The 26,279-nt window shown below is 43.2% G+C and overlaps 1 protein-coding gene across 1 annotated transcript; it reads right to left on the bottom strand.

Annotated features, from left to right (window-relative positions):
• Positions 1-2,786: 2,786 nt before the first annotated feature.
• Positions 2,787-17,718, bottom strand: phb2a (prohibitin 2a). Its single transcript, XM_063218840.1, has 10 exons — positions 17,633-17,718; positions 16,884-17,019; positions 16,367-16,451; positions 15,823-15,902; positions 13,510-13,694; positions 12,454-12,583; positions 9,304-9,407; positions 8,333-8,410; positions 8,003-8,079; positions 2,787-3,912 (listed from the first exon to the last, which is right to left on the bottom strand). The coding sequence occupies exons 1-10, from the start codon at positions 17,651-17,653 to the stop codon at positions 3,894-3,896; spliced, it is 915 nt and encodes a 304-aa protein (XP_063074910.1). The 5' UTR covers positions 17,654-17,718; the 3' UTR covers positions 2,787-3,893.
• Positions 17,719-26,279: the final 8,561 nt, after the last annotated feature.

Here is a 26,279-nt window from a genome sequence, read left to right as displayed (position 1 = left end):
TGCTGTGCTGTGCTAGAGGGGAAAACTGGGCGAACTGAAAAGCCGAGGCCAAGTGCGACGAGCTGCAGGCTGAGACAGAACGCGGCCCACATTCCTGTTTTAGCATTCCTGTTTTTCCAGCGGGAGACAAAGATCCAAGTGTACACCCTGAGGGAACAGGAAGCAATGACATAAACCAGACTTAAAGGTGCAACGTGTAATATTTTTTGTACTTTATTTCCAGAATTCTAGCTGTCCATTCACTAATGTTACCTTTTTCATGAATACTTACTACCACTACCACCGCCAAATTCCAAGTATTCATTATGACAGGAAAATTGCACTTTTCATACATGAAAAGGGGCATCTTCTCCATGGTCCGCCATTTTGACTGACATTTTTAGCGGCCAAACTTACTGTACTTTGGTTATACTAATAAGTATGGGTTTATTATTTAGTAAATATTCATGAAAAGTTAAATTTTGGTAATAGGCAGCACAATTCCAGTGAGCAGCATAGTTGCAGTACCCATTCTGGCCACATTCTACACAGTGCACCTTTAAAAAAAGAGAGACATTATTCCTTGTTCCCACCATGAACTGCGTCCCTTACTGTAATCCAAGATTGTTCGATATAACCTGCAGAAAGTATTCTGTTTATGACAGCATACAAGATCTTGGTGAACTACATTGGCTCTAAGTACACACACACACCAACACTCAGGTGGCATGTAAACGGAGGGATACTGCAATGTTGACTTGGGGAAGGAGACAAGTGCTTAGCGGTTGATTTCGTACCATCTCTTACAAAACTGGGACGGCATTTCCCATTTGACGGTCTGACGAGACCACGACAAAAATGAACTAGGTTAATTAAGACGGTTTCTGTGAAAACAATTTCTCCAAGTGAACGTGCCATTGATTGAGTCATCAATGGGGCCCTGAGGCATGTTAAATCCGACAAAAGAAATTCAGATACAGTAGCTGGGCGAAAGTATTTGCACAGCACTAGAAGTACAGTAAGACCTAACCTCCTTAGCCACCAGTGTGTCAACAAACGGGGCACAGTCTAACCCCAGATAGCACAGGAGGAAGTGCATGAGCTGCTGCCGCAGCAGTCAATGTCAAGGCCGAATTGACCACTAAGCACGGTATCGATGCGGGGGCTAAGCTGCTTACACCTACTTTCAACTTGCATCCACAGTAGACATGAGCAGCAAGGCAGAGAGGTTAACGAGGAAGGGCAGCGCCGGCTTAGGGTGAGCACCCGCTACACTGCAGATCTCTCCTTACACACGCAGGCCGGAAAATAGGCCAGGGCCAATCCACATGCATACCTATCAGTGAAGCAACTACAATGTGGTGTCGTGACGTCACACATGCAGTGAGTTATTAACCAATGGTCTCAGTCTACCAAGTATTGGAATGTTCGTGTGATGGATTTGAACAGAGATCAAGACATTGACTTGAAAAGTGAGTCGGTTGTTTTAAATGGTTTAAAGACGACCCCAATACAACCCTAATGGTAGTATACACTAGATTCCTCACACAGCAGAGGAATAACATTCTTCAGCATGAATTCAATCTCTTTAGTTCATATAGTGAATCTGTAGCCCAGGCCTGGCTGGTGGACTGCATTGTGTGTCCAGCAGCAGCAGCAGTGCTAGCAGGCAGAGCATCACAGCAGCACGAGGATCCACAGACACTATTATGGGGTCCTGACTGATCGCCATGGCGACGAGCTCGGTTCAGTCCCTCCCTTGTATGAGGTCAGCGTTTCCATGGAAATGGACCAGCTGAGTGGTAATCTGGCCCTTGTTATGCAGTGAATGGATGGTGGTGGTGGCGTTGGGTTAGTATGGCGCAGGCATGTCACCGGTTTCTCCTCTGAGCTCGTTTTACATGTTCCAAGTACTGTATGCGCATGCACACACTGCTACACATCCTGCGCAATACGCTCTGCAGATCAAAAAACGAGAGCATGCAGCCCAGGATTAGCAGAGTGCCAGAGCGAGAGACGGAAAGCGAGCGCCAGTATGGTAAATCTGGGTCAGAGAGAATAAACAACACAGCGGAGAAGAGAAGAGCAGAGTAGAGTAGAGCAAGGCTGCACACAGCACTAGAGAAAAACACTGCCGCTTCAGACCGCAGGTGAACATTACACACGCTGCCCTCTGATTCGAATCAGCAAGCTCTGAGCTATTAAAAGAGGAAGGCAAAGGAAAGGAGGGGGTAGAGGAGATGTGACAAAATCTAGCGAACACGTGATCCGATTCTTTCTCTGCCTGCTCCTGCCAGAAGGTTGGTCTTCTGCAGTGCATTTGAAAGATAACAGCCCTCTCCATAGGACGAGGAAACAGAAGTGGGAGGAGGAGAGCCCTGCCACTTATCTCCCTGCCCCCTTCCATATGAATAAGGGGGTCCGTCCCCTACTCGACACCCCTCCCCCCCCTCCCCCCTTTCCGTCTCCGAGGGCTCATTACCTTCGCCCAGAGCAGGGATGGCGAGTGGCATAAAACATGCATTCATTCTTTTCTTTTCTCTCCTCTTCTCTTCCTCTCTTTCTCTTGTTTGGTCTCTCTCTCTCTGACAAACACAGCCTCCAGCACTGCAGTGCATCCGTGCATGAGCACACATACAAGCGGCCCTCCCCCTCCGCCTCGCCTCCCCCCCCTCCCCCGCTCCCTTTTATCTCAGAGGCACCAGAGGGCCCTGACTGCACGCTGCCTCAATGAGGAGAGAAAGATTGCACTTCACTGCCTCCAGGTGGTCGATTTGGGCATTACATCACATACAAACGCAGAAAAATATGGAATACAATATATCTTTTATTGGGTTTTTTTTTGCTTCATTTTTTGTTTCGTTTCTTTAAATTGATCCCCTTACAACTACATTTCAGACAAAACCCACAAAATTGCTCCCCAAAACCCCCGAACAACTGCTGAGGAAACCCACTCATCCACTCAAAATACAAACAACAACAATAATAGTACATCATAATATAATAATCAATGCTATTTTTTGTGGGTTTAAATGTCTTCCTGTCCCTAGTCCCCATGACAAATGCTTAACACCAACATGGGTTAAGCGAACATACGGCCAAAGTGTAAACACAAACCCATGCGGTCCTGAGGCCTTTGGCTGGGTGTTCACCTTTTTTCAGTACTCTGATGAACTGGACTTAAACAGATCAACATACCTATTTACTGCTTTACCGGATTTAGAGTTAACAACACCTTCATTGATATAAATGAATACATTATAAATAACACCATAATTGTTCCATGTGACACTGTTTCATGAAGTATCCAACAGAACAAAACTTTGACCTTCAACTAGCTGTGAGAGCACAGATGCTGCTGGTGGTTGTCAACAAAATAGGCTGACCCTGAAGGATAGGGCTTTCTGAGAGGAGGGTCAAAAGAGGGAGGATGAAAGAATAGCACCCAGGGCTGCATTTCTGGAAAGCGTAGTTGTTAGCCAGTTAGCAACTTGGGTAGTTGCCAATGGGAAACTGCATAGAAAACAACAAAGTAGCTAACACAGCTAGCAGCTATGGTTTCGAGAAATGTTGTCCAGGGGTGCATTTCTAGAAAACATAGTTGCCATCTTTGTTGGTTGCAATGCAATTTCCCATTGGCAACTACCGAAGTTGCTAACTGGCTAACAACTACGCTTTCCAGAAATGCACCCCTGCTCTGTTGCTAAGGCCACCCAACTAAAGTCTGTCTGTGTTCCCAGAGCCCAAGGACACTCACTCAGGGACAGCCAGGCAGGCAGGCACTGCAGATAGGAGGACATGTTTCCAGGGTGGGGAATTAAAAATCGGGGAGGTCGGGTCAGGAGCTGAGATGGCAGTCAGACACAGCGAACATACGGAATGCTTTAGCTCTTCGTGAAGCACAAGGTGTCCCTTCATTTGCCCAATCTCAAACTGCAAGAAAAAACAAAACAAAAAACAAACACAGTTTAGTGGGCATTTTCCTTTTGGCAAAGTGGCACTGATGAGATCCATTAATTCAAAGAGACTAAAAGAGGAGATGTTGCCAATAGAGCATGGGGATGTCCCCTTACTCCTCCCCCCTTATGCATGTTTATATCTGTATGTTTATGTTAAGAAGAAAGCTTTGAACCTTTTCCCACATTACTGTCTGGCAAAACGCATTTACAAAACAAAACATCTGGCAGCCACCAATGTTCAATTGCTAGTTTTTTATAATAACTTAGTTACTTAGTTCTCAATATTTTATCCTGTGCCCAGGGTGGTATTACAGCCCAGGCTAGATATGGCTGCAGCCTAGGGGCCCCAGATTGGCCAAAAGTGAAAAATTGCAGAATTGCGAAAAGATGCAATATTGAAAAATTCATCTGTTGTGTTGAGCACAGTTGGTAGACATATTATCCTCAATTCCTGGCTCGTAATTTTGACACAGTGTATGTACATTTGTCACAAAATTTGGCCTCTGGAGGGGGAGCGGGGGCACAGAAACTGTAGCCTAGGGGCCCCAGGCCATCTTAATCCGGCCCTGCCTGTGCCTATGGCCATGTGAGGGGTGGTCCTCAGATCACAAACATCCCCCCACATTGGCCTTCACAGACTCCCAGCTAGCAACCTGTGCAGACTTGCACTCAAGTCACATGTCGGTTATAGCGTGATCTCATTTGTAGATATTTGTCAACTTATGGATTTCATTCATTTCTGAGACTCTACAAAAAAAGAACGAGGAGAGCAACAATGACATCTACATTGCAGAGCCTTTTTTTTAACAGAAGAGGAAAGCTCTGATGTTGTACTGTGTAGTTGGTCTACCCGTCTGTATTAAAAACACTAAAGGGGCTATACCAGGGGTCTATTCCATGAACCTGGCTTAGTAGAGAAGCAGGCTAACTTAACCTTGATGGAGTGGTAAATCATCTAATAGAAGAGCATGCATGCCTCATTTTCTTAGCTGAATAACATTTGTGGGATATCTATTAGCAGTTTTACCACTTCTTATAGGTCAAATTAGCCAGGTTTATGACTTAACCATGTTCATGGAATACACCCCAGAGGTCTCAGTGGCCTCCCTTGTCAGATAAACCTTGCATTCACACACTTACTTATCAGGGCTCCAGACTAACTTTTTGCACTCGTTGCACTGGTGCGCCTAAAAAAATGTTTTTAGGTGCACCAGCACAAAATTTAGGTGCACCCAAATGTTTTCACCACCCCGTACACACACGCACCTGAGCTTTAAAATATATTATATTATATTATTATTATTATTATTATTATTTTAAAAGACTTCCATGTGCTATAGGCTAGTCTTCCAAATGTGCTCCTTATAAAATACATGACAGTAGGCTACCTAACTAACACATCTTGGCTACAAGCAGGGCTCTGAATTAAACACCAGCCAGTCAACCGGCCAAATGCTGGTGTAAACTTAGTTTGGCTGGTAGAAAAGACCAAATTAGTAGCCTTTTAGTCAGCATGTGTTTGACTAGTAAGATCAATATACCAGCCTTTTCTGCAGATAGATATAGATGGATGGATAGATAGATATTTTGTTAAACAAACCCTGCTAAAAATGTCATGATTTTTAAAATCATTAGACACAAATAGCCTAGCCTATGTTTACATTGGAATCTGAGGTGAATTGGGTTTGGTCTATTTCCCCGTTTTTGAGCGCTCTCCCTCTGCATAATGATATTTAAGCAATATGACCTGAGTGGGAGGGATGATGTGCACTGACATCCTCCCTGGTGTGGTTCGGCCATAGGCACGAAGCCGAAGGCTGAGTGCCGTCGGCAATCACACCAGGGAGGATGTCAGTGCACATCATCCCGACCACGAGGGTCATATTGCTTTTATACAATAGTTCAATTGCCAACAAAATACCTGAATAAATGTTCGAATTCATGTTTATTAGTTACCTTAATCATACTTTGTTTACCTGCTCCGCTAAGCAAAGTAGTTCCGAATTGATTGTATGGTTGCTATGCAATGACGACGAGCTGACAGCGCCAGTGCGCAAAGTTCCATGAAACGGTGTGAAGTGCATTTCTGTGTGCACTGCGACTGGGCTTCGCTTACTAAAATGATGCATGAAAACACTGTGCAACTCCAACATTTTAGTTAGATGCCTATTTTATAAGCCTTTTGGCCGATATTGATTTTCACATTTTTGTGGACCGCAAACTTGCTGATAGCTGCGTAAAGACACCCCCCCTCGTCTTTCCCTCTCCAGTGCCGCATGAGATCCGAGCGCTGTTCTCACACGCACAACCACACAAATCAATCCCTTGTAGGCCTATGATACCCCGATGTCTGCTAAAGTTTAGGCTACTGCAGGCTACAACTTTGTTGCTGAAACACTTCCTCATGCACACGTCTGATGTGGGTGCGAACCCGAGAAAGGGGTTCGCGTTATCCCTCCTAATAAACTAAAAGGCAACTCATTCCAGTTCCAAGCGGCCATGATTTTGAATTGCATGGCACACGGTATCTTGCTTCCAGATGCCCACTTTGTAGCCTACTAATTTGCACGTGGTGGACGGCAAGCTTTGCTATATTTTTAAGGGCATCTCTTCCTCGTCATTCCCTCTCCCGCAGCACAAATGAGATCCTATTGTAGCGGTTCTCATACACTGCAGGAGACTGACATGGCCTTTCTGTCTCTGTGTCAAAAAAGTGTCCGTTGTCCCGCATATCCCCCGTTTGAAACTAGGCCTATCTTAATATCTAAAGTAGGCTACATTTTAGATTGCCTTCAAAAGACTACGAAATAGCGGCCGCAGAGGTCTGCCAACTGCCCAGACAACTGCACTAGAATCAGATAACTTCTTTCCTCTCTGCCAGAATCCAGCTACCAACTGGGATAGCCTACGCTCTCTGTCATGCGGGCGTGCGTGCGCCCAACTTAGTCCAGCATAGAACAATGGAATAGAATGATGGTGAGTTCAAACTACGCGGCCCTGGTTACACTCACTTTCTCCGCAGTAGACTATGAGATAGAATGATGGCGAGTTCAAAATGCGCGGCCCTGGTTACATTCTATCCATGGCGGAGTGATTATTAGTTGTGATGAGTCTCCGAGGATGATGTCCACCTAGACATCATCCTCCTTACCGACGCGTAGAATGCCAGTAGAACGCGTCTCATCCAATCAGATATCGCAAAATAAATTGACCGGATCTAACTATTGTATAAACCACTATAGCAAGCGCTACGAACAGACACGACAGCACTAGTGCGCTCGCTCGCTCGCTCTCTCTCTCTCCCTCTCTCTCGTGCTGTCTCGAGGTACATGAACGATGCCTTGCCGACTGATAGGCAGTAGCCTATGTAGCCTGCCCTAGTCGCTATCAAAAACTCAGTCCCGACAGACTAGCGCGTCACCTGTTGTTTGGCCAGGTCTGCACGCGGCTGAAATGGGCAATTATCCGCGCACCCGTCTGCGTTTTTGTGTGGCTATGTTTAATATCCGCTCAAGCCATTTAGTTTTTCCCCGTGATTGTGATTCTCTCGTGTTTAAAATGTCCTCAAGTCATTTTGCTGTTTTTACCGTGATTGTTACTCTCTCGTCCGTTGCAAAACTCGCCTGGTTGAGAACACAAAACTCGCTGGCACATGTGAACTCGGATGGTTGAGCGAAGTCGAACATTCTATTCTGAAACGTCGGGCTGCCTGTGAACGAGGAAGGGGGAGAAGCTACCGGTAGTTCAGCGGAGTTCAAGGAATGACCGCATCGACACGTTTTATTGTGTGATGATGGTGGGCCACTACTGTAGAATGACTATCAATTTTATGTCCATTAAAACGGTTGTTTAGTAATTGATTTTGTTCTACTGATGACTGGTCGCACCAGTGCGCCTAAAAATATTTTTTAGGCGCACCATTGAAAAAAATGGGCGCATATGCGACCAAATTGGTCGCACTCTGGAGCCCTGCTTATTCTTTCCAACTCCTACAAAAAGAAAATGCTTTCTGGCTGACATAAAAGCGCATAAAAATGATATACTACATATCAAGCATCACTTACTTGTTAAAACCTTCATCTTGGAGGTTCAACACCAGGCTGTCAGCGTTCAAGTACACCCTGTTCTGTGATGCAGCCACCTGGAGGTCGTGAAATAGAACAACATGGGGGACAAGAAAAGCAAAACAGTCCATCAGTCACTCGGCAACATGCCTACTAAAACCGCTCCAGGAGCAGTCTCATTTGTCTGACTGTTTACTTGTTGGCTTTGCTAAGATGCAGAGGACAACTATAATGCAAACCAGGGACCAGAAATGGAAACAGAAGGGGAGTTAAAAATTGAGTGGGGCAGATCCGAACACAAAGTCCAAAGTAAGCCATGGAGGGCAGTACCGTTTTGGCGATGTTCTGTGCAGCACGGATCCTCCTCAGTTTCAGGTAACCCGGGTTCTTGGTGACAGCCTCGCCCAGCTGTGAGCCAGAAGAGAAAAACACAAGAACAGAGTGAGTGAGAGAGGGAGAAATGTTGAGCCACAGCCGCCCTCTGTCCCTCATGCCCCTACAGTTACTACCTTCTGGATCTGTATCAGGGCAGGGGCTCACACAGAGCTGACCGTCAGCCGCTCTGCAGCACACAAAACAAGCATTGACATGCCAGGCAGAGTCCATTTAGCCTTCTTGCAAAGGGCCTTTAGGCCCACAGCATAACAGCACAGCTGCTGTACCCAATGGCCATATATGTAAAAGTATTCTTTGACTTAACTCATGTAGGTAATGTTGGATTAAAAAGTAAACGATTTTCAATATAAAAACACTTGCCCGTTCTGAGATCATACTTCTTAACATAGAGATATTTTTCAAACAAGAGTTTGTTTTAACCACAAGGATTCAATTTAGAACTGCTTCAAGGCTGCAACATTGGATATTTTGAAAAAGGCAGAGTGAGTTATGCAGGGAAAGGCATAGCAGAGAGAAGTGATGAGAAAAGTAGGGATTTAGAGCGGTGAAGAGAGAGAGAGAATGAGAAGGAAAGAGACATTTTATGACAAAAGACTTGTAGACAGACTGTCACACACAGCCAAAACGGGTGCATTTCTTGAAAGCGTAGTTGATAACTACGTTAGCTACTTTGTTGGTTGCCATGCAATTTCCCATTGGCAACTGCCCAAGTTGCTAAAGGCTATCAACTACACTTTTGAGAACTGCACCCCTGGGGTGCGTTTTCTCGAAAGCGTAGTTGTTAGCAGTTAGCAACTTGGGTAGTTGCCAACGGGATATTGCATTGAAGACAACAAAGTAGCTAACATAGTTAGCAACTATGGTTTTGAGAACTGCACCCCTGATCAGGGACTAGTAGAACTGACCATTTTAGCAGCCTCTGCCTCTCCTTCAGCCTGGATGATCTTCTGCCTCTGGTCTTGCTTGGCCTTCTCTACGTAGAACTGAGCCCTCTGGGCTTCCTGTTGGGCTACACACACCCACACAAACACAGACACACAGACACACAACCAACCAAAATTGGATTTGTAGCAGTTTTGTACTTTAAGCCGCAACAGTTTAATTAAAGACTGTAATAATCATGTAGCAGATTTATTGTGTCGGATTTATGACCAACTGTTTATCACCACACAAAAAAATGTTCATCAAGGAAAAGTGGAGAGACAGCACACTCTAGTGGTCTGAACTTTACGTTCCATCACAAACGGCTCAGATAGACTAAAAACTGAGACAGTTCATCTTAATTGATCTTCCCTAAAATGCATGCTGCAGAATTATGTAACCTTAAACTGCAGGTAATGAGCGAGTGGTGGATATGTACAGTGGAACTATCACCAAGATGTGCATCTCTTTTGACTACTTGTCTGTGTCCACAAGCAAACAGATTGAGGCCAACTACTGATTTGTGCCAAAGAGTTGGCACTGGGTGTTAACAATTTTGGCTGCCTTGCATGAAATAAATTATCAGTATACAACACTAAATGCCACGGCCTCTCATCTCCCAATACAAAAAATAAACCATTAAATCTCATTGATACCTTTCAGGGCACCAGCCAAAAACCAACCACAACCTCCAATCCTTAACCCAACATTTTCTGTATATAGTATATGTATTTGTCCATTTAAAAATATATATATATATTGATTGATTGATTGATTACATTTACTCCCATTTCAGCAGCTATGGCTATATCATGGCCAATACAGGTAGAAAAAAATATCACATCACATTTTAAAACTAGAAATGCACCCAGAGTGTGCAGACCTCCGCCATGGACGTTAAGTTTGTTTTTAAACACATAGGCCTACAGTAGGATATTTGTGTCATGCTGTGGTCATTTATGCAGGTTTATACACACCATTAGTGTGTTCAGAGAATTAAACAGGTCAAGTTGTAACTAGATTATATGTGTTTTTTTATAATTAGGCCTACCATGTCCTTGATTAACTGTGGTCTGTTTTGTTCACCTGTGATTGTGGTATTGGCAAAGTGCTACATGCTATAGGCCTATTGGGAACTTACTATGCACTGTCCTATAAATGCACTTATTGAAGGTCAGAAGTTGCTGGTCACATTGTTAAACGGTTTTGATGATTGGCAGCATGCCCGTATTACCATTTAAAATTTCACAGCTATTTCATATCACACTTTAAAGACTAAGTGGAATTATACAGTCATACATTATTTTGGCAACGGTAGCCTAATTAATTCGACAGCATTGTGAACAAGGGTGCCTGCTGATGAGCAACTTTTTAGTTTGATAGCACTGGTTTTGGAGCTGGCGTCAAAGGAGACAGTCCTTCTCCTTATTGCTTTGGCGCAGCCTAGGCACACCCGATTGGAATATTCGCCGGTGCTCGGCTATTATGCATGCTGTCGGGCTTTCTGATCCCTGTCCATCTCGCAAACAACTTGGTGTTAACTTTAAATGTAGAGAAGGGGATGTAATGAATTTTACCAGCATTGTGAACGTAGGCTACAGTCATACATTATTTCGGCAACGGTAGCCTAATTAATTCGACAGCATTGTGAACCTAAGTCACAGTCCACAACAGCATTGTGAATTTACACGAATTGTCCATCTCGCAACAGCATTGTGAACGTTTGCCAAATGCAAGTAATTCGACAGCATTATCAAACATAACCTCCTTGGCGGAGGTAGGCCTAATTATTATTACGACCCGTGTGGAAATATTTGCTCGTGCTCAGTCAGAGGTGGAACATAACACTAGAGTGGACCCCGCCCCCCCTTTCACGGCAATCCGTGTTATGTTCCACATCCATGTGCTCAGTGCTCACCCGGCCACCTTGTGGCAGGCTGTGAAATAGCAGTGCGAACATACAATAACGAACACACACACAAACCCAGGCTATCACATAACCTCCTGGCGGAGGTAAAAATAGAAACTGTATAATAAGAGATTAATTACACTTCTTAACATCAATACATTCTAAAAAAAATCAAAACCTTTAAAGGTGGTACCTTATAAAAAATATCAAAAATAGTATCTTTCTTGAAAAAACTGCTGCCTTTTCATTCTCAGTGCAGAGCACGTTAAAATATGTTTAATAGCAAGAGGGCTACAACAAAAATTACAAAGAGGGGGCACATCTCCAGTTAACAAAAAACTGTGTGTTAACCTACAATGGCCAATTCGACACCTTGTATAAACAACTTGGTCATGCCTACACAAAAAGGACTGGATAGTTGTTTGTTTAACAGTGGTACATATTTCATGCAACTTATTGTCCACACCATTCAGCTTGCCATTTGTCGTTGGTATAAGAGCAAAACAAAGGTCTGATTGACATTTTTTTTTTGTATTCGCCTAGACTTTAGGTCCTGGACACGGATCTCAAATGACTTATTGTGGGTTAATTAACAAAGAAACAAAGGAGAGGAAAGGAAGCAGATAAGGCTGAACAGTGTCTGAAATGAGCTCACAGCATGATAAGCTCATTAGCTCCTATCTTGAAGCATCTCAAAGACCCAAAGGCACTATCTGCGTTCATACCCATGGAGAAAAACTCCTCAATTAAAATAAAAATCACATTACTATATATTATAATCACAACAATGGGTAGGCTTAGGCTACATTATATTTACAAGCAAACCATAATATATCTGACAGTGATGGGCAGATATCACAGCCATAGACGGACTCTTAGGCCAAGCTCATCGGAGAAAAAAAAAAGAACATTTAAGAAAAATAACAAACTGTATTAGCCCACAGACAAGCTTCCAGAATATGGATAAGCGGGTTAACAAAACCAGCTAACACCATTTTTTTAAAACATGGAAACACTGCACAAACTACGAGATCCACGAATATCCACACACACACACGTGCGAAAAGGGGTATGTTGTCCCAGGCCCAGGGAGATAGGGGCCCCAGAATTGGGTTCCCATTACATTGTATGTATTGGATAGGGGGCCCTTTCAGATGACTTTGTCCTGGGCCTAGTGAAAGCTGTCAGAGGCCCTGCACGCACGCACGCGGAGGATAATACTCACCAACTTGCTTGGCCTCTACGGCTGCTGTGTATTCTTTGCTGAAGCTCAGCTCTGTGATGGCCACATCGTCCAGGATGATGTTGAAGTCCTTGGCCCGCTCAAAAAGCTCTCGGCGAATGAGGAGAGAAACCTGAATGGGACCAGCATATGGAAGATGGCATACATGTCAGACAGGTGTGTCTTGGAATTTCGATTGCAGGTCGAGGAAAGGACACAGGTGATGGAAGTGGTGTTTGCTACTGTTCTCTGCTACACCAATGATTCAACACCAAAATGACATCCTCTACGAGAGATGAAAGGTAGGCTGACAGAGCAATGAGAGCACACACATAGGCAATTCATACGGTCTCAAAACAAATTTTAAGTGCAATGACAAAGAATTTCTACCAAAATTCAAGACTAAGAATTCTATGAAATGAAAAGATAGAAGTGCTCAACCCCAAACTCCCCAATACATAACACACACCCCAATAAATACCATCAGGAATTAACATATGCTTTTCACACTCATGATCACTGAAACAGACTGGCACTTGACACACCACAGGTCCAGCCAACAAACATAATTTTTTTTTTTGCTAACACTTTGCTTTGCAATAATCAATGAGAGAGAGAGAGAGAGAGAGAGAGAGAGAGAGAGAGAGAGAGAGAGAGAGAGAGAGAAAAAAAGTTGCGTCTGTGGGGTAGTAAAAAAATCCCCAGGTGCTCATCAGTATCCAAAGGTCCGAGGCACTCTGAGGTCTGTTTAAAAGTCCTTCACTTAGACATGGACATCAAGCCGATGCATATGGGTCACGTGCAACCTTCTTCAGCCCTGAAGAAGGTCGCACGTGACCAAAATCAATACGAATATTTTTATTTTTTGAATATTGAGCATGAATAAGTGCAAAACAGCTACAATTAAAGTCAAACCAAAAGTATATATTTTTGAAAGCTGATGTTCCGGTCTGTTAGACCTTCGCCATCATCCGGTCATTCATGACGACACTTATCTGTTTAAGACCTGCAGGTGTACTGTATTTGACGCCTCTGCTGTCGGCAGTGCGTTTTGCGCACCTGAGATCTCTGTGTGATGAGTTGGGAGGCGTTGAACTTGGCCACCACGCTCTTCAGCACCTCGTTGACGATGGACGGCAGCACCCGCTCATCATAATCCTTCCCCAGGTGCTGGTACAGCGTGGGTAAGTTGGAGGCCAGCGGCCGCGACAGCACACGCAGAGAGATGCTCACCATCTGCAGATCTGAAGGGAGGAAAGGAGAGAGAGAGAGAGAGAGAGAGAGAGAGAGAGAGAGAGAGAGAGAGAGAGAGAGAGAGAGAGAGAGAGAGAGAGAGAGAGAGAGAGAGAGAGAGAGAGAGAGAGAGAGAGAGAGAGAGAGAGAGAGAGAGAGAGGTCATGCCTAAGTCTAGCAATGCCAGAGCCGTTTTGATGAGCCTGCACACCATCATTTACATCTATTGTACCTAGGGTGTGATCGCAAGCAAGTGAAAAATATAGTTGAATAACTCAAATGAATTCCCTGTCAGACACAGCATAATTACAGTCCACCTCAGAAGAACTATAGTTGGCATTATGCAGAAGTAATTGAAACTATTCTGGTGTGTGCATGTTTTTTCATCAGGGAGGAGGATTTCAAGCTGTACTAACTAGCATTCTGTTAATGAAGGGTACAGTCTCATTATAAGAGTTTGACGACTCACAAAAATAATCTAGAGGCAGAAAAGTCCATACATGGCAAAATATTATATATAATATAAAATTTTGGGACAAATCATTCATTTCTCAAGAATATTTTAGCCATGATATTTTGGCCAGCTCCCCTGGAATCCCATTCATTCAGCACTTCATTTCAGCACAACCACCCCTTGTGCTACTTCAATTAGTACTACAGCTGCAGTACCACCTGGATGACTTCAGGGACTGAGCGTTCGCCACTATTAGGTGGCTTACATAGTCAACGCATTCTGATGCATACATGTGCTACAAGCCTACGCACCCTGACGCCTCGGCCACCATTTTCCATGGTGATACTTGAGTCATGTTACCATGCAACAATGTGCGACTTTTCCGCATGTTAGAATGCAGGCTATTTCTTAACAGATGTATCACTCTAAAAGGTTAATTAACCAGGTTTATCACTTAACCATGTTCTTGGAATACCCATCTGGGCTACTGTTAACAGGTGCTCTCCATCAAATCCACTTTGGCTAATCAACAGCACATCGTGGACAATTAAGTGCCTATTTTGAGATGATTGGGATTATTGCATGCCCGAGCCGGATGTGCTGAAGTGTACTTTCCACCAAGCAGAGAGCCAGCCTGGCACCACCCAGTGCCTCCACTCCATTGTATTCCACTTCAGCTACTAGATCAGATACTGCAGTAGAGCAAGCCACTCAACCAGCAAGGACTCAACCAGGAATGGCTGAACGTAGCGGGACTCACTAGTTTCACGCCCGGTCGCCCCGGGGTTGTTCTTATGTCTTTCGCCATTTCGTAATCACACATTTCAAACAAGCAATTTAGGATTATGGTTATGGTTATGGTTAGGGTTATGGTTAAGGGTAGGGTTAAGATCAGCAGTCATGGCGATGAATTACATGACGTAAGACGCAAGGACAACTCCGGAGCGACCGGGCGTAAAACTAGTGAGTCCCTGAACGAAGGAGCCAATGAGAAGAGTGGTGATTTAGCATCTGCCCAAATGGCAGCAACTGGTTAATGAATATAGAACGTACATTCCTAAAGAAGAGAGACCGACTTCTAGCACTGCGAGATCAGATAGTATCCACAAAACAAAAGACACCAGCTGATACATTTGACTAGCAAGAAGCCAGCCAGATCCCCTTTAGTTTTCACAAAACGGCAATAATTGTGTAAGACCTTATCCAAACATTGGCGCTATAGGCTTATGCACCTGGTGAGTCGCGGGACAGGACTAGTAGTTGCAGGGAAAGAAGGGAGTCACCGGAGCATCTTCATGTGGAAGCTGAATTGCATTAGTGGGCAAGTGCCAAGACTAACGTTTCGACGTTTTCAATCATTGACTCTGAGAAGACTTGACAACGTTGAAACGTTTGCCTAAGCACTTGCCCAATTAAAACAATTAAACTTCCACATCTGAACATGCTCCGGTGACCCCTTTCTTTCCCTGCAAGCCAAAAATGAAATAGGACATACATTAAAACTATCTGCTGAGAGTTATCCATCGCAAGAGCATGCTGAGCCCTGGTCGTAAGTGCTCATTCAATCAGTGGGCAAATCAAAAGAGAAATTAAGAAATGAACAATCTATCTGATGTACTTTGGCCTGCTGGTTATGAATAAATGTACTTTTATCTTGCATGATGATGATAAATAAAGAGGTGTACCTTTGCTTCCAGTCAGAGAGGAAATCTTCCTGGGCCTTGCTCTGATGTCATAGATAATGGGGTACTGAAACCAAGGGATCCTAGAATTTTGGAAAATGTATGTTAAATACATTATACAATATTACAGTCTGTAGTGTGATGCGGTGTTATAAATATGCATTTCACTGCCTGGCAACAAATCATACATTCAACGTAATATGATACAAATATGATATGATAATAGTAATATGATCAGGGCCGGCTTAACGCACAGGCTAGATATGGCTGCAGCCTAGGGGCCCCCAAATGCAGGGGGCCCCCCAAGTAGGTAAATGGAAGGAAAGTCAATATAATTGGAGAAATGTAATAAGAAGTGGCATTGATAACTTAATATGCCATGTCAGATAGAGTTTTTAGTGTTAGTAACACTCCTCTTGGGTCAGAATTATGACGCCTTCTGTTATGAAATTTGCCCTCAGTGGGGGCCTAGCACAACCAGTAGCCTAGGGGCCCCAGGGCTTCTTAATCCGGCCCTGAATATGATGCAGACACATTTGGGCAATACCTGAAGTGGAGGCCTTCTGACAGCACCGTGTCCATCTGCATCCCTCCAATGCGGTTGAAGACGATGGCTCTTTGACCTCCCTCCACTTCAGGTAAAATGTTTCAGGAGTTAAAAGTAACAAGTAACAGTGCAATATATCTTCATTCATACCACAACAAGCCTATAAATGCATTTGTAAATGGATACACTGGAGCTACTCCTTGTAAATTGGCTCAGAATAGACAGGTCCGCTTAAAAAAAGCATTCCATTTAGCATTTACACCACAAATCATAAGTAAGTACGTTCACAAGTTAGAGATGCCAAACATGAAAAGAATATACATCTGACCCAGTAAAGTTCAAACTTGGAAAAAGTTTGGAGAGTAGGATGGGCTTACACATAATAGATATGAACTTTACCATACAATACATCTTATTTTACATGCTTTTGGTGGATCACATTAGTTGTTAAACACATGTAGCCTAAGCTTATTTGAGATAAATGAAATTAAGAAATTACAGCGCTGCAAGACAATACCTGTGTATGTGGCCTCTTTGACACCATAAGCCAAAGCACCAGCTCCTATGAGCAGTTTGACCCCAAGACCCGCTCCTTTGGGACCACCACCGGCGGACATCCGGCCTACAATTTGCCGCAGCTGCTGAAGTAAACCCTGTCCCGTAGAAAAGTCAACAGAGTTCAGTCAGACAGAAGATAAACTGTCAGTTTACTATCTAGCCAGTCATTCGAGGCGTGCGGTTGCGTTTTAATTCACACGCCCGCCTGCCCAACCACACACACACACACACACACACACGCACACACCTAGGCCTACTTCAGAGACACTAGGAATTGTTAATCTAATTTGCTGGACTGTCACAAATTTGCCAGACACCCCTGAACTAACATGACGCACTGTGCTAGACAGAGTGAGGTAGCCTACAGCTTGGATGTGACTTTATAACACGATGTAGCTGTTATTTGTCGTTAGACTACTGAATTATGGCCCAAACTACAGCATTTCACAACTCTATATGCAATATCTAACGAAAAATATTCAATGTCAATAAATGAATTTCGAGTTTTTGGTAGTAGCCTACTCAGTTGCACAAGTTATGCGTTGGGGGCAGGAGGAGGAGGACCAGTTCAGATGCTAGTTCACGACACATCCAGTAACCTAAATAGTCGGTCGCACATTCTAACAATGACATTAATCATGCTTATCAAAACATGCAAAGATTTCAATTAGATCATTAAAAACACATACAAGTACAAATCAAACTTACGCCTGGGTCCTTATTCGCCATGCTGCTTCCACTCGTGATACGTAATTTGCGACAAATGAAGGTCGTCCTGATGCACTTCCTGTGACAGGAAGCTGCTCGATGGAAGTTGTAGTTCTGAAGTGGGAAATCGCTGCTGCACTGCCGACCTAAAACTTTGCCAGCAGAAGTCGCTGTTTCCAGATGTAGCGATAACTCAGGCTTTACATTAATAAGCAGAAAGAAAAACAAACAAACAAACAAAAAACACCAGTAGCCTAAATATAGTAGTGTAGGCTAGTAGTAGTAGTAGTACGTTTATTAATCCCGAGGGTAATTAAGGTGTCTCACAGTTTATTGCACATTGCAGTAAACATAGCAAAAGTCTATAGCAAAAAGCCTTACATCAGTTAACATACACACACCCACGCTTTCTCTCTTGCTCACACACACACACACACACACACACCAGGGGTGGTTTTTTCCCCACCAGTCACAGTGGCAGGTAGATTTCAAAATCTACCAGTCACTCACCGTCTTACCAGTCAACTCTTATAATAAGAACAATAGTAGTCGAAATCAGTTCATTGTTATTATTATTGGAATTATTATTATAATTATTTATATTTTTGCATAGTTGACCATGACCTTAACGCCAGAAAAGGAGGACTTCTTACGTGGTTGGGGGTGTGGGTTGTGTGTGTGTGTGTGTGTGTGTGTGTGTGTGTGTGTGTGTGTGTGTGTGTGTGTGTGTGTGTGTGTGTGTGTGTGTGTGTGTGTGTGTGTGTGTGTGTGTGTGTGTGAGTCAGGGATGGAAATAAGCACCCGTCCACCTGCCAAATGCCAATGACGGGTAAATTTCAGTGGTGACTGTTACACTTTTCAACCCACCAGTCACTTTGACTGGTAAAAACTTTCACCTCCACTTGAGCTATGAATAGCCTGAATGTCTAAGCGGTTTTTTTTCTTTCACCCTAAAATTGATTAGAATGCAGGATTTTATATAAACAATTCAAAAACTTATGGGGAAGGCCCCCACACCCTCAACCACGTAAGAAGTCCTCCTTTTCTGGCGTTAAGGTCATGGTCAACTATGCAAAAATATAAATAATTATAATAATAATTCCAATAATAATAACAATGAACTGATTTCGACTACTATTGTTCTTATTATAAGAGTTGACTGGTAAAAACGGTGAGTGACTGGTAGATTTTGAAATGACTGGTGGGGAAAAAAACCACCCCTGGTGTGTGTGTGTGTGTGTGTGTGTGTGTGTGTGTGTGTGTGTGTGTGTGTGTGTGTGTGTGTGTGTGTGTGTGTGTGTGTGTGTGTGTGTGTGTGTGTGTGTGTGTGTGTGTGTGTGTGTGTGTGTGTGTGCGTGTGCGTGTGTGCGTGCATGAGTGCGTGTGTGCGTGCATGTGCGTCGCCAATTATGATCTCTCCCAGTGTATCCTTCTTGTTCTTCTGTGCGGTGCTGAAGAGCTGAATGGCCCTATAGGGACAAAGGACTTCCGCAGTCTGTCTGTCCGGCAGGGGATGGCACACTCAAGAGGGAGATTGTGACAGTGTTTCTCAAACTTTTCGTGTCAATCCCCCCTTCAGAGGAAGGGAGTGTGTCTGCACCCCCCTCGAGCAAAATGGTTACGAAAATACAAATAGATAGGCCTTCGTAAAGTTTATTAGAGCCTAATATACACGTATATAGCCTATGATGTTCTCTAAATATTAGTGAATAAATTAATGAATATTGTGATTGTTAAGTGAATGTGTTGACTTAATGGCTAAGCAGAAAAGTATTAAAAAAGAAAAACCTTCTGACTTCACGCGCCCCCCCTCCAATACCTCCGTGCCCCCTTAGGGGGGCTTCCGCCCCACTTTGAGAAACACTGATTTAGACTATTTGCCAGTGCCTTTATCTTTGAACATGGTTCTCATGTCTTAATTGAGATGACTTGTGACAGTCTTTATTCCTCTACTTCATATCTGATAAACATGTATGAGCCCATCATAAAGACCTACAAAACACTGCAAAGCTCAGCCAGCACCAAGTCCCTCATCTGAATAAATATGCATACAGTAGAAAAAAAAGAAAAAAAGAAAAACAAATTAAACGGATCCATTAGTAAAACTTAAATGATGCATGACTTATCTGCCATGCATCATAAGTCATGCATCAGCCCTGCATCTCTCTGTAATTCAACACAGCCATACTGTTAAATGAACAGTGGGGGGGATCAGTTTCCTATTCAGCGGCAATATCTCTTTAATCTGCTGGCTTGACAGAGCATTCCAATGAACAGCTTAATATTCCAGAATGCATTACAGAAGAGACTTAATCTCTACTCCATTCTGAACCATCGCTTATCTTTCTGTCTTGCGATTCTGATTCTCTGGCGGACAGATGGCCCTATATATGCCTCAGAGAGAGAGAGCCATGGGCCATGTTTCGTGCTGCTCAGGGTGAAACGCGATGTGTGATGCTGACCTCTGCATCTGCTGCTGCACAGAGTCGGGAAATAAAAGTGGCTGGTGTACCTTACTGCCTCACCTGGCAATTCTCTGCCAATCTGCACCCACTGCACTGCTCGAGTTCCGTGGGCCTTGTGCCAAATGCCGAATTAAACATCTCTGAGCAAATCTCCAGCACTGTGGTTCGATTCCTTGGATAGCCAGCTGCATACTTAATGGGAAAGATGACCTTTACTTCCCACTGATTCGCAGAAAGGGAATCCCAAACTGGCAATCATCTGTGCACATCTGTGGGGATGTGTCCATAGAGCTGCTTTCTGGGCAAAATTATTTCTTATAACAATTAATTTGTTGACTGGAAGAAAAGTAAATACCGCTCGATTATGTAAGATCACCCTTCTGTGGAGATATTTGTATACATTTTATAATAGCTATCTGGACAGAGCACAGTACAGTACCAGTACTGAAATATTAATTGGTTTTGGGAATGTATCAAGTGACTACCTCTTTGAAATAAGTACGGTAAATAGCTATTTGAAAAGTCCAAAGTATTGTCCTAGTTTTAGTTTGACTGAATTCAAATGCAATATATGACATTAACTGTATGACTGAGATATTTTATCCTATGGGAAATTGTAAGTGTTACATTTTGAGTGCAAGCTGAATATTTGAATTTAAACAGCAATGGCGAGCTGCTGTGACATCGGAGGGATGCTGTACAGTGCATACCTTTAGATGTTGCCCTTCAGGGCAGTATACAAGCCTCACGCTTTCTGGTCTTTAATCAGATAATAACATTGCTATCTCCCTCTACCATGAGTCAATCGCAATTCCACTCACAGAGTGAAGGGCTTATTTCCTGCTTTTATTGGGGTCATTATAATGGTCAGCATCTGTCCGACTGTTCTAAGCAGCTTTTAGGCACTGCAGCTAGCTTAACATCCTTCATTTAATGTTAACCAGCTGCATCTGCCATGGCTGAGAGCCAGCAATATACTGTGTGATGGAGTGACCATCACTAGGGTTGTGGATGTGTTCTGACTGCCACGCCAACAAGCCTGGCTCTTTGGTGTAGCGTTCAGAGCCCCAGTTTACTACCCCAGAGGGTCTTAGTTTGAGTCCCAGCTGGACAACTATACTCCTCTTCGCTACATACTGTATGATGTTGTTTGGCATAACCCTTGTGTTTGTGTTTCTGGAAGATGTTCGGGTCCATATAGGACCTGGGCTTATAGAAAACTCATGAAAAAAAGAAGAAAAATCATAGCTCCTGTTCACCCTCATGTTCCCTTCATCCTGTTAGTGAATTTCCGTGTGTGTATGTTTTTGAGGGTGAGAGACAGAGTGGGGAACAAGTCATTAATTTGCAAGTCACAAGTCAGTCTCAAGTCCTTCCAATCAAGTCCGGGTCAAGTCACATTTGACCAAGTCAAGTCCAAGTGCAAGTCCAAGTCTCAGTTTTCCCAAGTCCTAACAAGTCACATGTATTCTATGCACAATTTTGACAAATACCTTTGGTCATAAATTCATCAGGCCTCTACCCATCCACATTGCTATGCATGCCCCCCTTTGCCAGTCGCATTCTCAACATAGTAGGCCTATTGGTACTGGTTAAGGGCAAATCGTTTAATTTTCTTTTCTTCATGTAATATTTTCACAAATTCAGAAAAGGAATATATGTAGACTTGACATGTCATTGCGTGTCATTGCAAGCTAAAACTGTCAAGTCAAGTCTCAATATAGCATAGTCAAGTCAAGTCACAAGTCATTTCTAATATTGCCAAGTCAAGTCTCAAGTTTAGTCACTTGTGACTCAAGTCTGACTCAAGTCCAAGTCACTTAAGGTTTTTTTCCAGATTCATGTTCCTTACAAATAATGAGCCAAGGCCAGTGAATGAGAAGGAATAAGATAAGAAAGAACAAGAACAATCCATACATTTTTGTAAAGCAAAAAACTGAAAACGGATCCTAGAGACAGTCATCTACAAGGCTTAAACTTCTCATTCAAACGACTAAAAATATTACTTGGGGGGATATCACTAAAGACCACAACATAAACATGCAATTTTGCAAATAATTGTGCTTCAAAACACATTGTAAGTTTCAGTTAATTCTGTATACATGTCCTCTGGTGGTAAGCTGAAAGATATTGAAAATGGGTTAAACTACTTGGAGATGTTGGCTCCAGCTGTACTGTATGTTTGGAAAGAAGTCACCTCCTCCTGGTTGAGCAGGGTATAGGAGGAGACGGCACACAGGCACAGGCAACCCCTCACCCCCTGCAGAACGCTGGAGACAAGAGGAGGAGGAGGAGGCGTTGCCTCGAGTCCTTCGTTGTGTGACAGATGGATGGGGGTGTGAAAGTTCCCCCTTCTGTTGCGTACAGCGTGGCGCGGCGGTGCTGATGAACCCCTGTGGTTTCCACTGCATTGTCATTGCCTGACCTCGGCCACTGAGGCGCGGTGACATAAGCCCCATCTGCACCCTCTGGGCTGCATGATCAGGCGGCTGCTGCAGCTCCTGGAAGAAAAGAAGAAGAATAATTTGCCTGACACCAAAAGAAGGGTTCCGTGGCCCTGGTCATATAAGATAAAATCAACTTTATTGTCTGTTTGCACAGAAATTAGTCTTGCATGATACTTCTCCACAAACGCACACTAAAGACACACAAAACACATTATGGCCTATAGAGTCTAGTCATCTAGGTCCATAAGCTGTGGCTGCATATGTGTGCTATAATTCGGGGCCAATTATTCAGTATGTATGACAGATGACGTCTCTTACTCTCAATGACTCCATTTCCAGAATGTGCTGACTTCCTTCATCTTCTGAGAAGAACAAAAGGAAAGCCAGACGACAGGCCGGCCATCTGAAATTGATATTCGACACTGTGTCAGGGAAGCCGACAGGGAGGGACAACAAACAAAGGGGTCACTTGTCCCGGCCCCATAGAGGGAGAGAGGGGGCCCAGAATTGGATCCTCATTACATTGTATATGTATTGGGTTTGGGGCCCTTTCAGATGTTTCTGTCCCGTGCCCAGCCAAAGCTGTCAGCGGCCCTGACTGTGTCATCATCATCATCATCTCCACTCCACTCAACTCCATGATCTGAGGCCCGTATATCCCCTCTTAATGGGCCAGGAGAAGTGGAGGGGGACGAGATGATGCGCTGATGAGATATGCCAGCGTGACTCAGCTGCCTGCCTGATGAGGTGCTTTATTTGAGCCTCCCTTCAATCACCCAGAATGCTCTCTGCCTAATGAAGGAGCCAGCATGCCATCCCAGATTGCCTGATTGTTATGCATGCGTGAGATTGTTAGTATCAAACACCACACCCTCCAAAAAAAAAGGTAGGGTCATGATGGAGCTCTTAGCCTACCTACCAACTCTATCTCTAATGCTAATGGTTGTGCTATTCGGCATAGGTGCTCATGTCTGTGAAGTGCTCGATCACATGCCAGTTCATAATGGGTGGAAGTCATGACAGAACATCAAATGACGTAGAGTCCCTTTTTCTGATTTGCAATTACACGACTTACACTGAGCTCCACATATGCTGCTATCTCACAATAAGTAAGACACCCTTTACATTAATGATTTTTTTTTAAAATGTGAAACAATTATTCATTTTATATGTGGTATAAGGTGTACAACAATCTGCTCAGGAGACAGATGTGCTCAGACTCAGAGTATTGTTGTCAATATTCATTTCCACTGCATGATTTAGAATGAACAGAAATATAAAATTATAATATGTGAACACACACAAATAGCCAAGCGTTCACCAAAAGTAACCACTGTAATGCACAACAATTGTGAAATGGTTTGTAGGTTGCAATGAACGCAATGTGATTAATTTGCACGTCATTAGATGCCAGTCTTTGAAGGGTTAAATTGGTTGTGGTCCATTTATTTCTTTTTCCTTACACATTCACAACTTTGCATATTACACTCCATTAATGTGGCACATTTCAATGGGCAAAAGCAATTTACTTCAATGTATAGGCCTACTTACTGTATAGCATGCAGTCTGAACTGCTCATTGAACTTAAAATCACATGGCATTATGACAGAGCATGCAAACAAAGGTTTTTGAGACAGAAAGTAATTTCATGATTATATAGATAGGGTTGGCCAAACATGAGACACATTATACATTTTCATGTAGGGCAATACTGACATGTTTAACGACAGATGGTAACAACTGTTCACTCCAGACTAGAGCTGATGGTATTTTTGGGATTGGAATTGGAATTGGGAGAGAGATGGGGAGGGGTCAGCAAAGGACCCGGGCCGGGAATCGAACCCGGGTCAGCCGCATGGCAGGCGAGGGCCCTACCGGATGGCCACGGCAGGGCCCAGAGCTGATGGCGTTTTTATACATGATGATTTCTTTGGACATCAGTGTAAAGATGTCTAAAGTGAAAAGGTTGTGTTTGGGGAAACGTTATTTACAATCACACAGCGAGAACACTTCTCTTACTGTGGCATAAATATCTCTAAACCATTATAATTCTGCAACCAATAAAGCATTTTCACCCTTTGATGATGCTTCAATTTGTTTACAACCTTCCATTTTGAATGGTTCTCTCTTGATCAGTTAGTTTATTGTTTTTTGTTTGAAATTGGGTGAAGAGGATAACATTTCTCATTTAAATCAGCCTCTGCAATTTTATTATTTTTTTTACTTTGTATGTAAATCCATTCATATTTAGACATAGAGTGAGAGTCGAATCCTCAGATTATTATTATAAGAGGGTAGGAGTAGAGTGTGGCACTTACTGGCCTTGTCAGTGGTGGATGCAATTAGCTGTCTATGAGAGTGCAAAGCTATTGACTATAGTGATGCATTTTCACTAACTCTTCTCTGTGCAGACCACTTAAACCTCAACAAGGACAAGTACTCTTTGTGAGCCATGAGATATCTCACACTGGGAGATTTACAAGCAATAGGATGTCACTGACATTGATGATTTCATAAATTATTTAATGTAGCCTATTCATTATGTGCGCAAAATTAGTAATACATAAAACAAACGAGTAAACACACGAGTAAACAGTGTATAGGTCTATCTTATTATTTGATGTTGAACACTGTCAATCTGTAAGGGTCAAAAGCGACCTGCCCTTACCAAAGACATAAAGTAGCTTCATTAAATTTTAAAAAATACATATATTTTGCATGATGGAACCACCCATCATTCATTACAACCTTTAGAAATATGTGCGGCCACATCAAGAGTCATCAAATTTCAAGTTGAAGGGTCAGATAGTAGCAGCTGATCCACCTTAGACAACAAACCAAGTACCAGTAGGCCTATTTGGTTCAGATAAGCAGAAGAGGCCATTTTACCTGTGCTTGGAGTTTTGTGCCGCACTGTGCCAACCTCGTGCACTTTGGGTAAGTTCTGCTCCTGTCAAGGTAAGGACACGGGTACGCCATGAGGGGAGCAGGTGAGACTGTTACTGCTGATTTTTATTTATAGTCTCTCTCCTCTCCTCTCCCACTGTGCTTCCTCCAACGGTGCTGATGACTGTTTCACAAAGCTTACTCAATTCATTCACAATATGGAAGATGAAAATGAAAACAATAGCCTCATATGCTCCAACGCAACACCACAAGGGAAAATATTAATGCATTTGCTATGATTAATTATTTCTCAAGTTCAGATTGCGTACAGAGGGTGCAGGTTTTTATTCTGCATTATGAATGTGTGCGTGTGTGGACCTGGACACAACTCGTATGGGCCTGCACAGCCCCAGGCATTAACAATATAAATTGATATCAGCCGTCAACAGCAGTGTTCCACAGTCCTGCTATCCACTATTTGGAAAAAGACTAATTAATAAGCTATTCATTTTGATAGTGTGTGTCGTGGCACTTCTCTTTTTATGCTTCTTGCACTTCCTTGTGAACCTGACATTGATGGGGATTTGTAACATTACTTGGAGACTGGTAACCAGACAATTACAGTGATACAGTGCACAGGCTAGCAAAATGTCATCTTTTATCATTTTAACATTTTAGACAAGCACATTCACAGTTTTGAAATTTATCTTGGACTACTTCTATAGCATTTTATGAAGTAAGAAACTGAATTCACTGGAGGCACTTCAGGAAATAATCATCATCATTCTTGATCAGTATGCTTTTAACCTATACCCCCTAATGGATTTACCAGTATCTATGGCAGGATTA

Source organism: Engraulis encrasicolus, chromosome 16 (genome assembly GCF_034702125.1).
Source record: "Engraulis encrasicolus isolate BLACKSEA-1 chromosome 16, IST_EnEncr_1.0, whole genome shotgun sequence".
Lineage (NCBI taxonomy): Eukaryota > Metazoa > Chordata > Actinopteri > Clupeiformes > Engraulidae > Engraulis > Engraulis encrasicolus.
This window is presented reverse-complemented; position numbering and strand designations above follow the sequence as displayed.

Bases quoted from the DNA above. Each gene is read 5' to 3' on its own strand.
- phb2a (XM_063218840.1), bottom strand. From the start codon at position 17,653: ATGGCGAATAAGGACCCAGGC. The intron at 13,695-15,822 runs GTACACCTCTTT...TCCTCCCTTCAG, and splicing joins CTCTCTGACTGGAAGCAAAG to ATCTGCAGATGGTGAGCATC. The intron at 12,584-13,509 runs GTGCGCAAAACG...GGTCCCATTCAG, and splicing joins TCATCACACAGAGATCTCAG to GTTTCTCTCCTCATTCGCCG.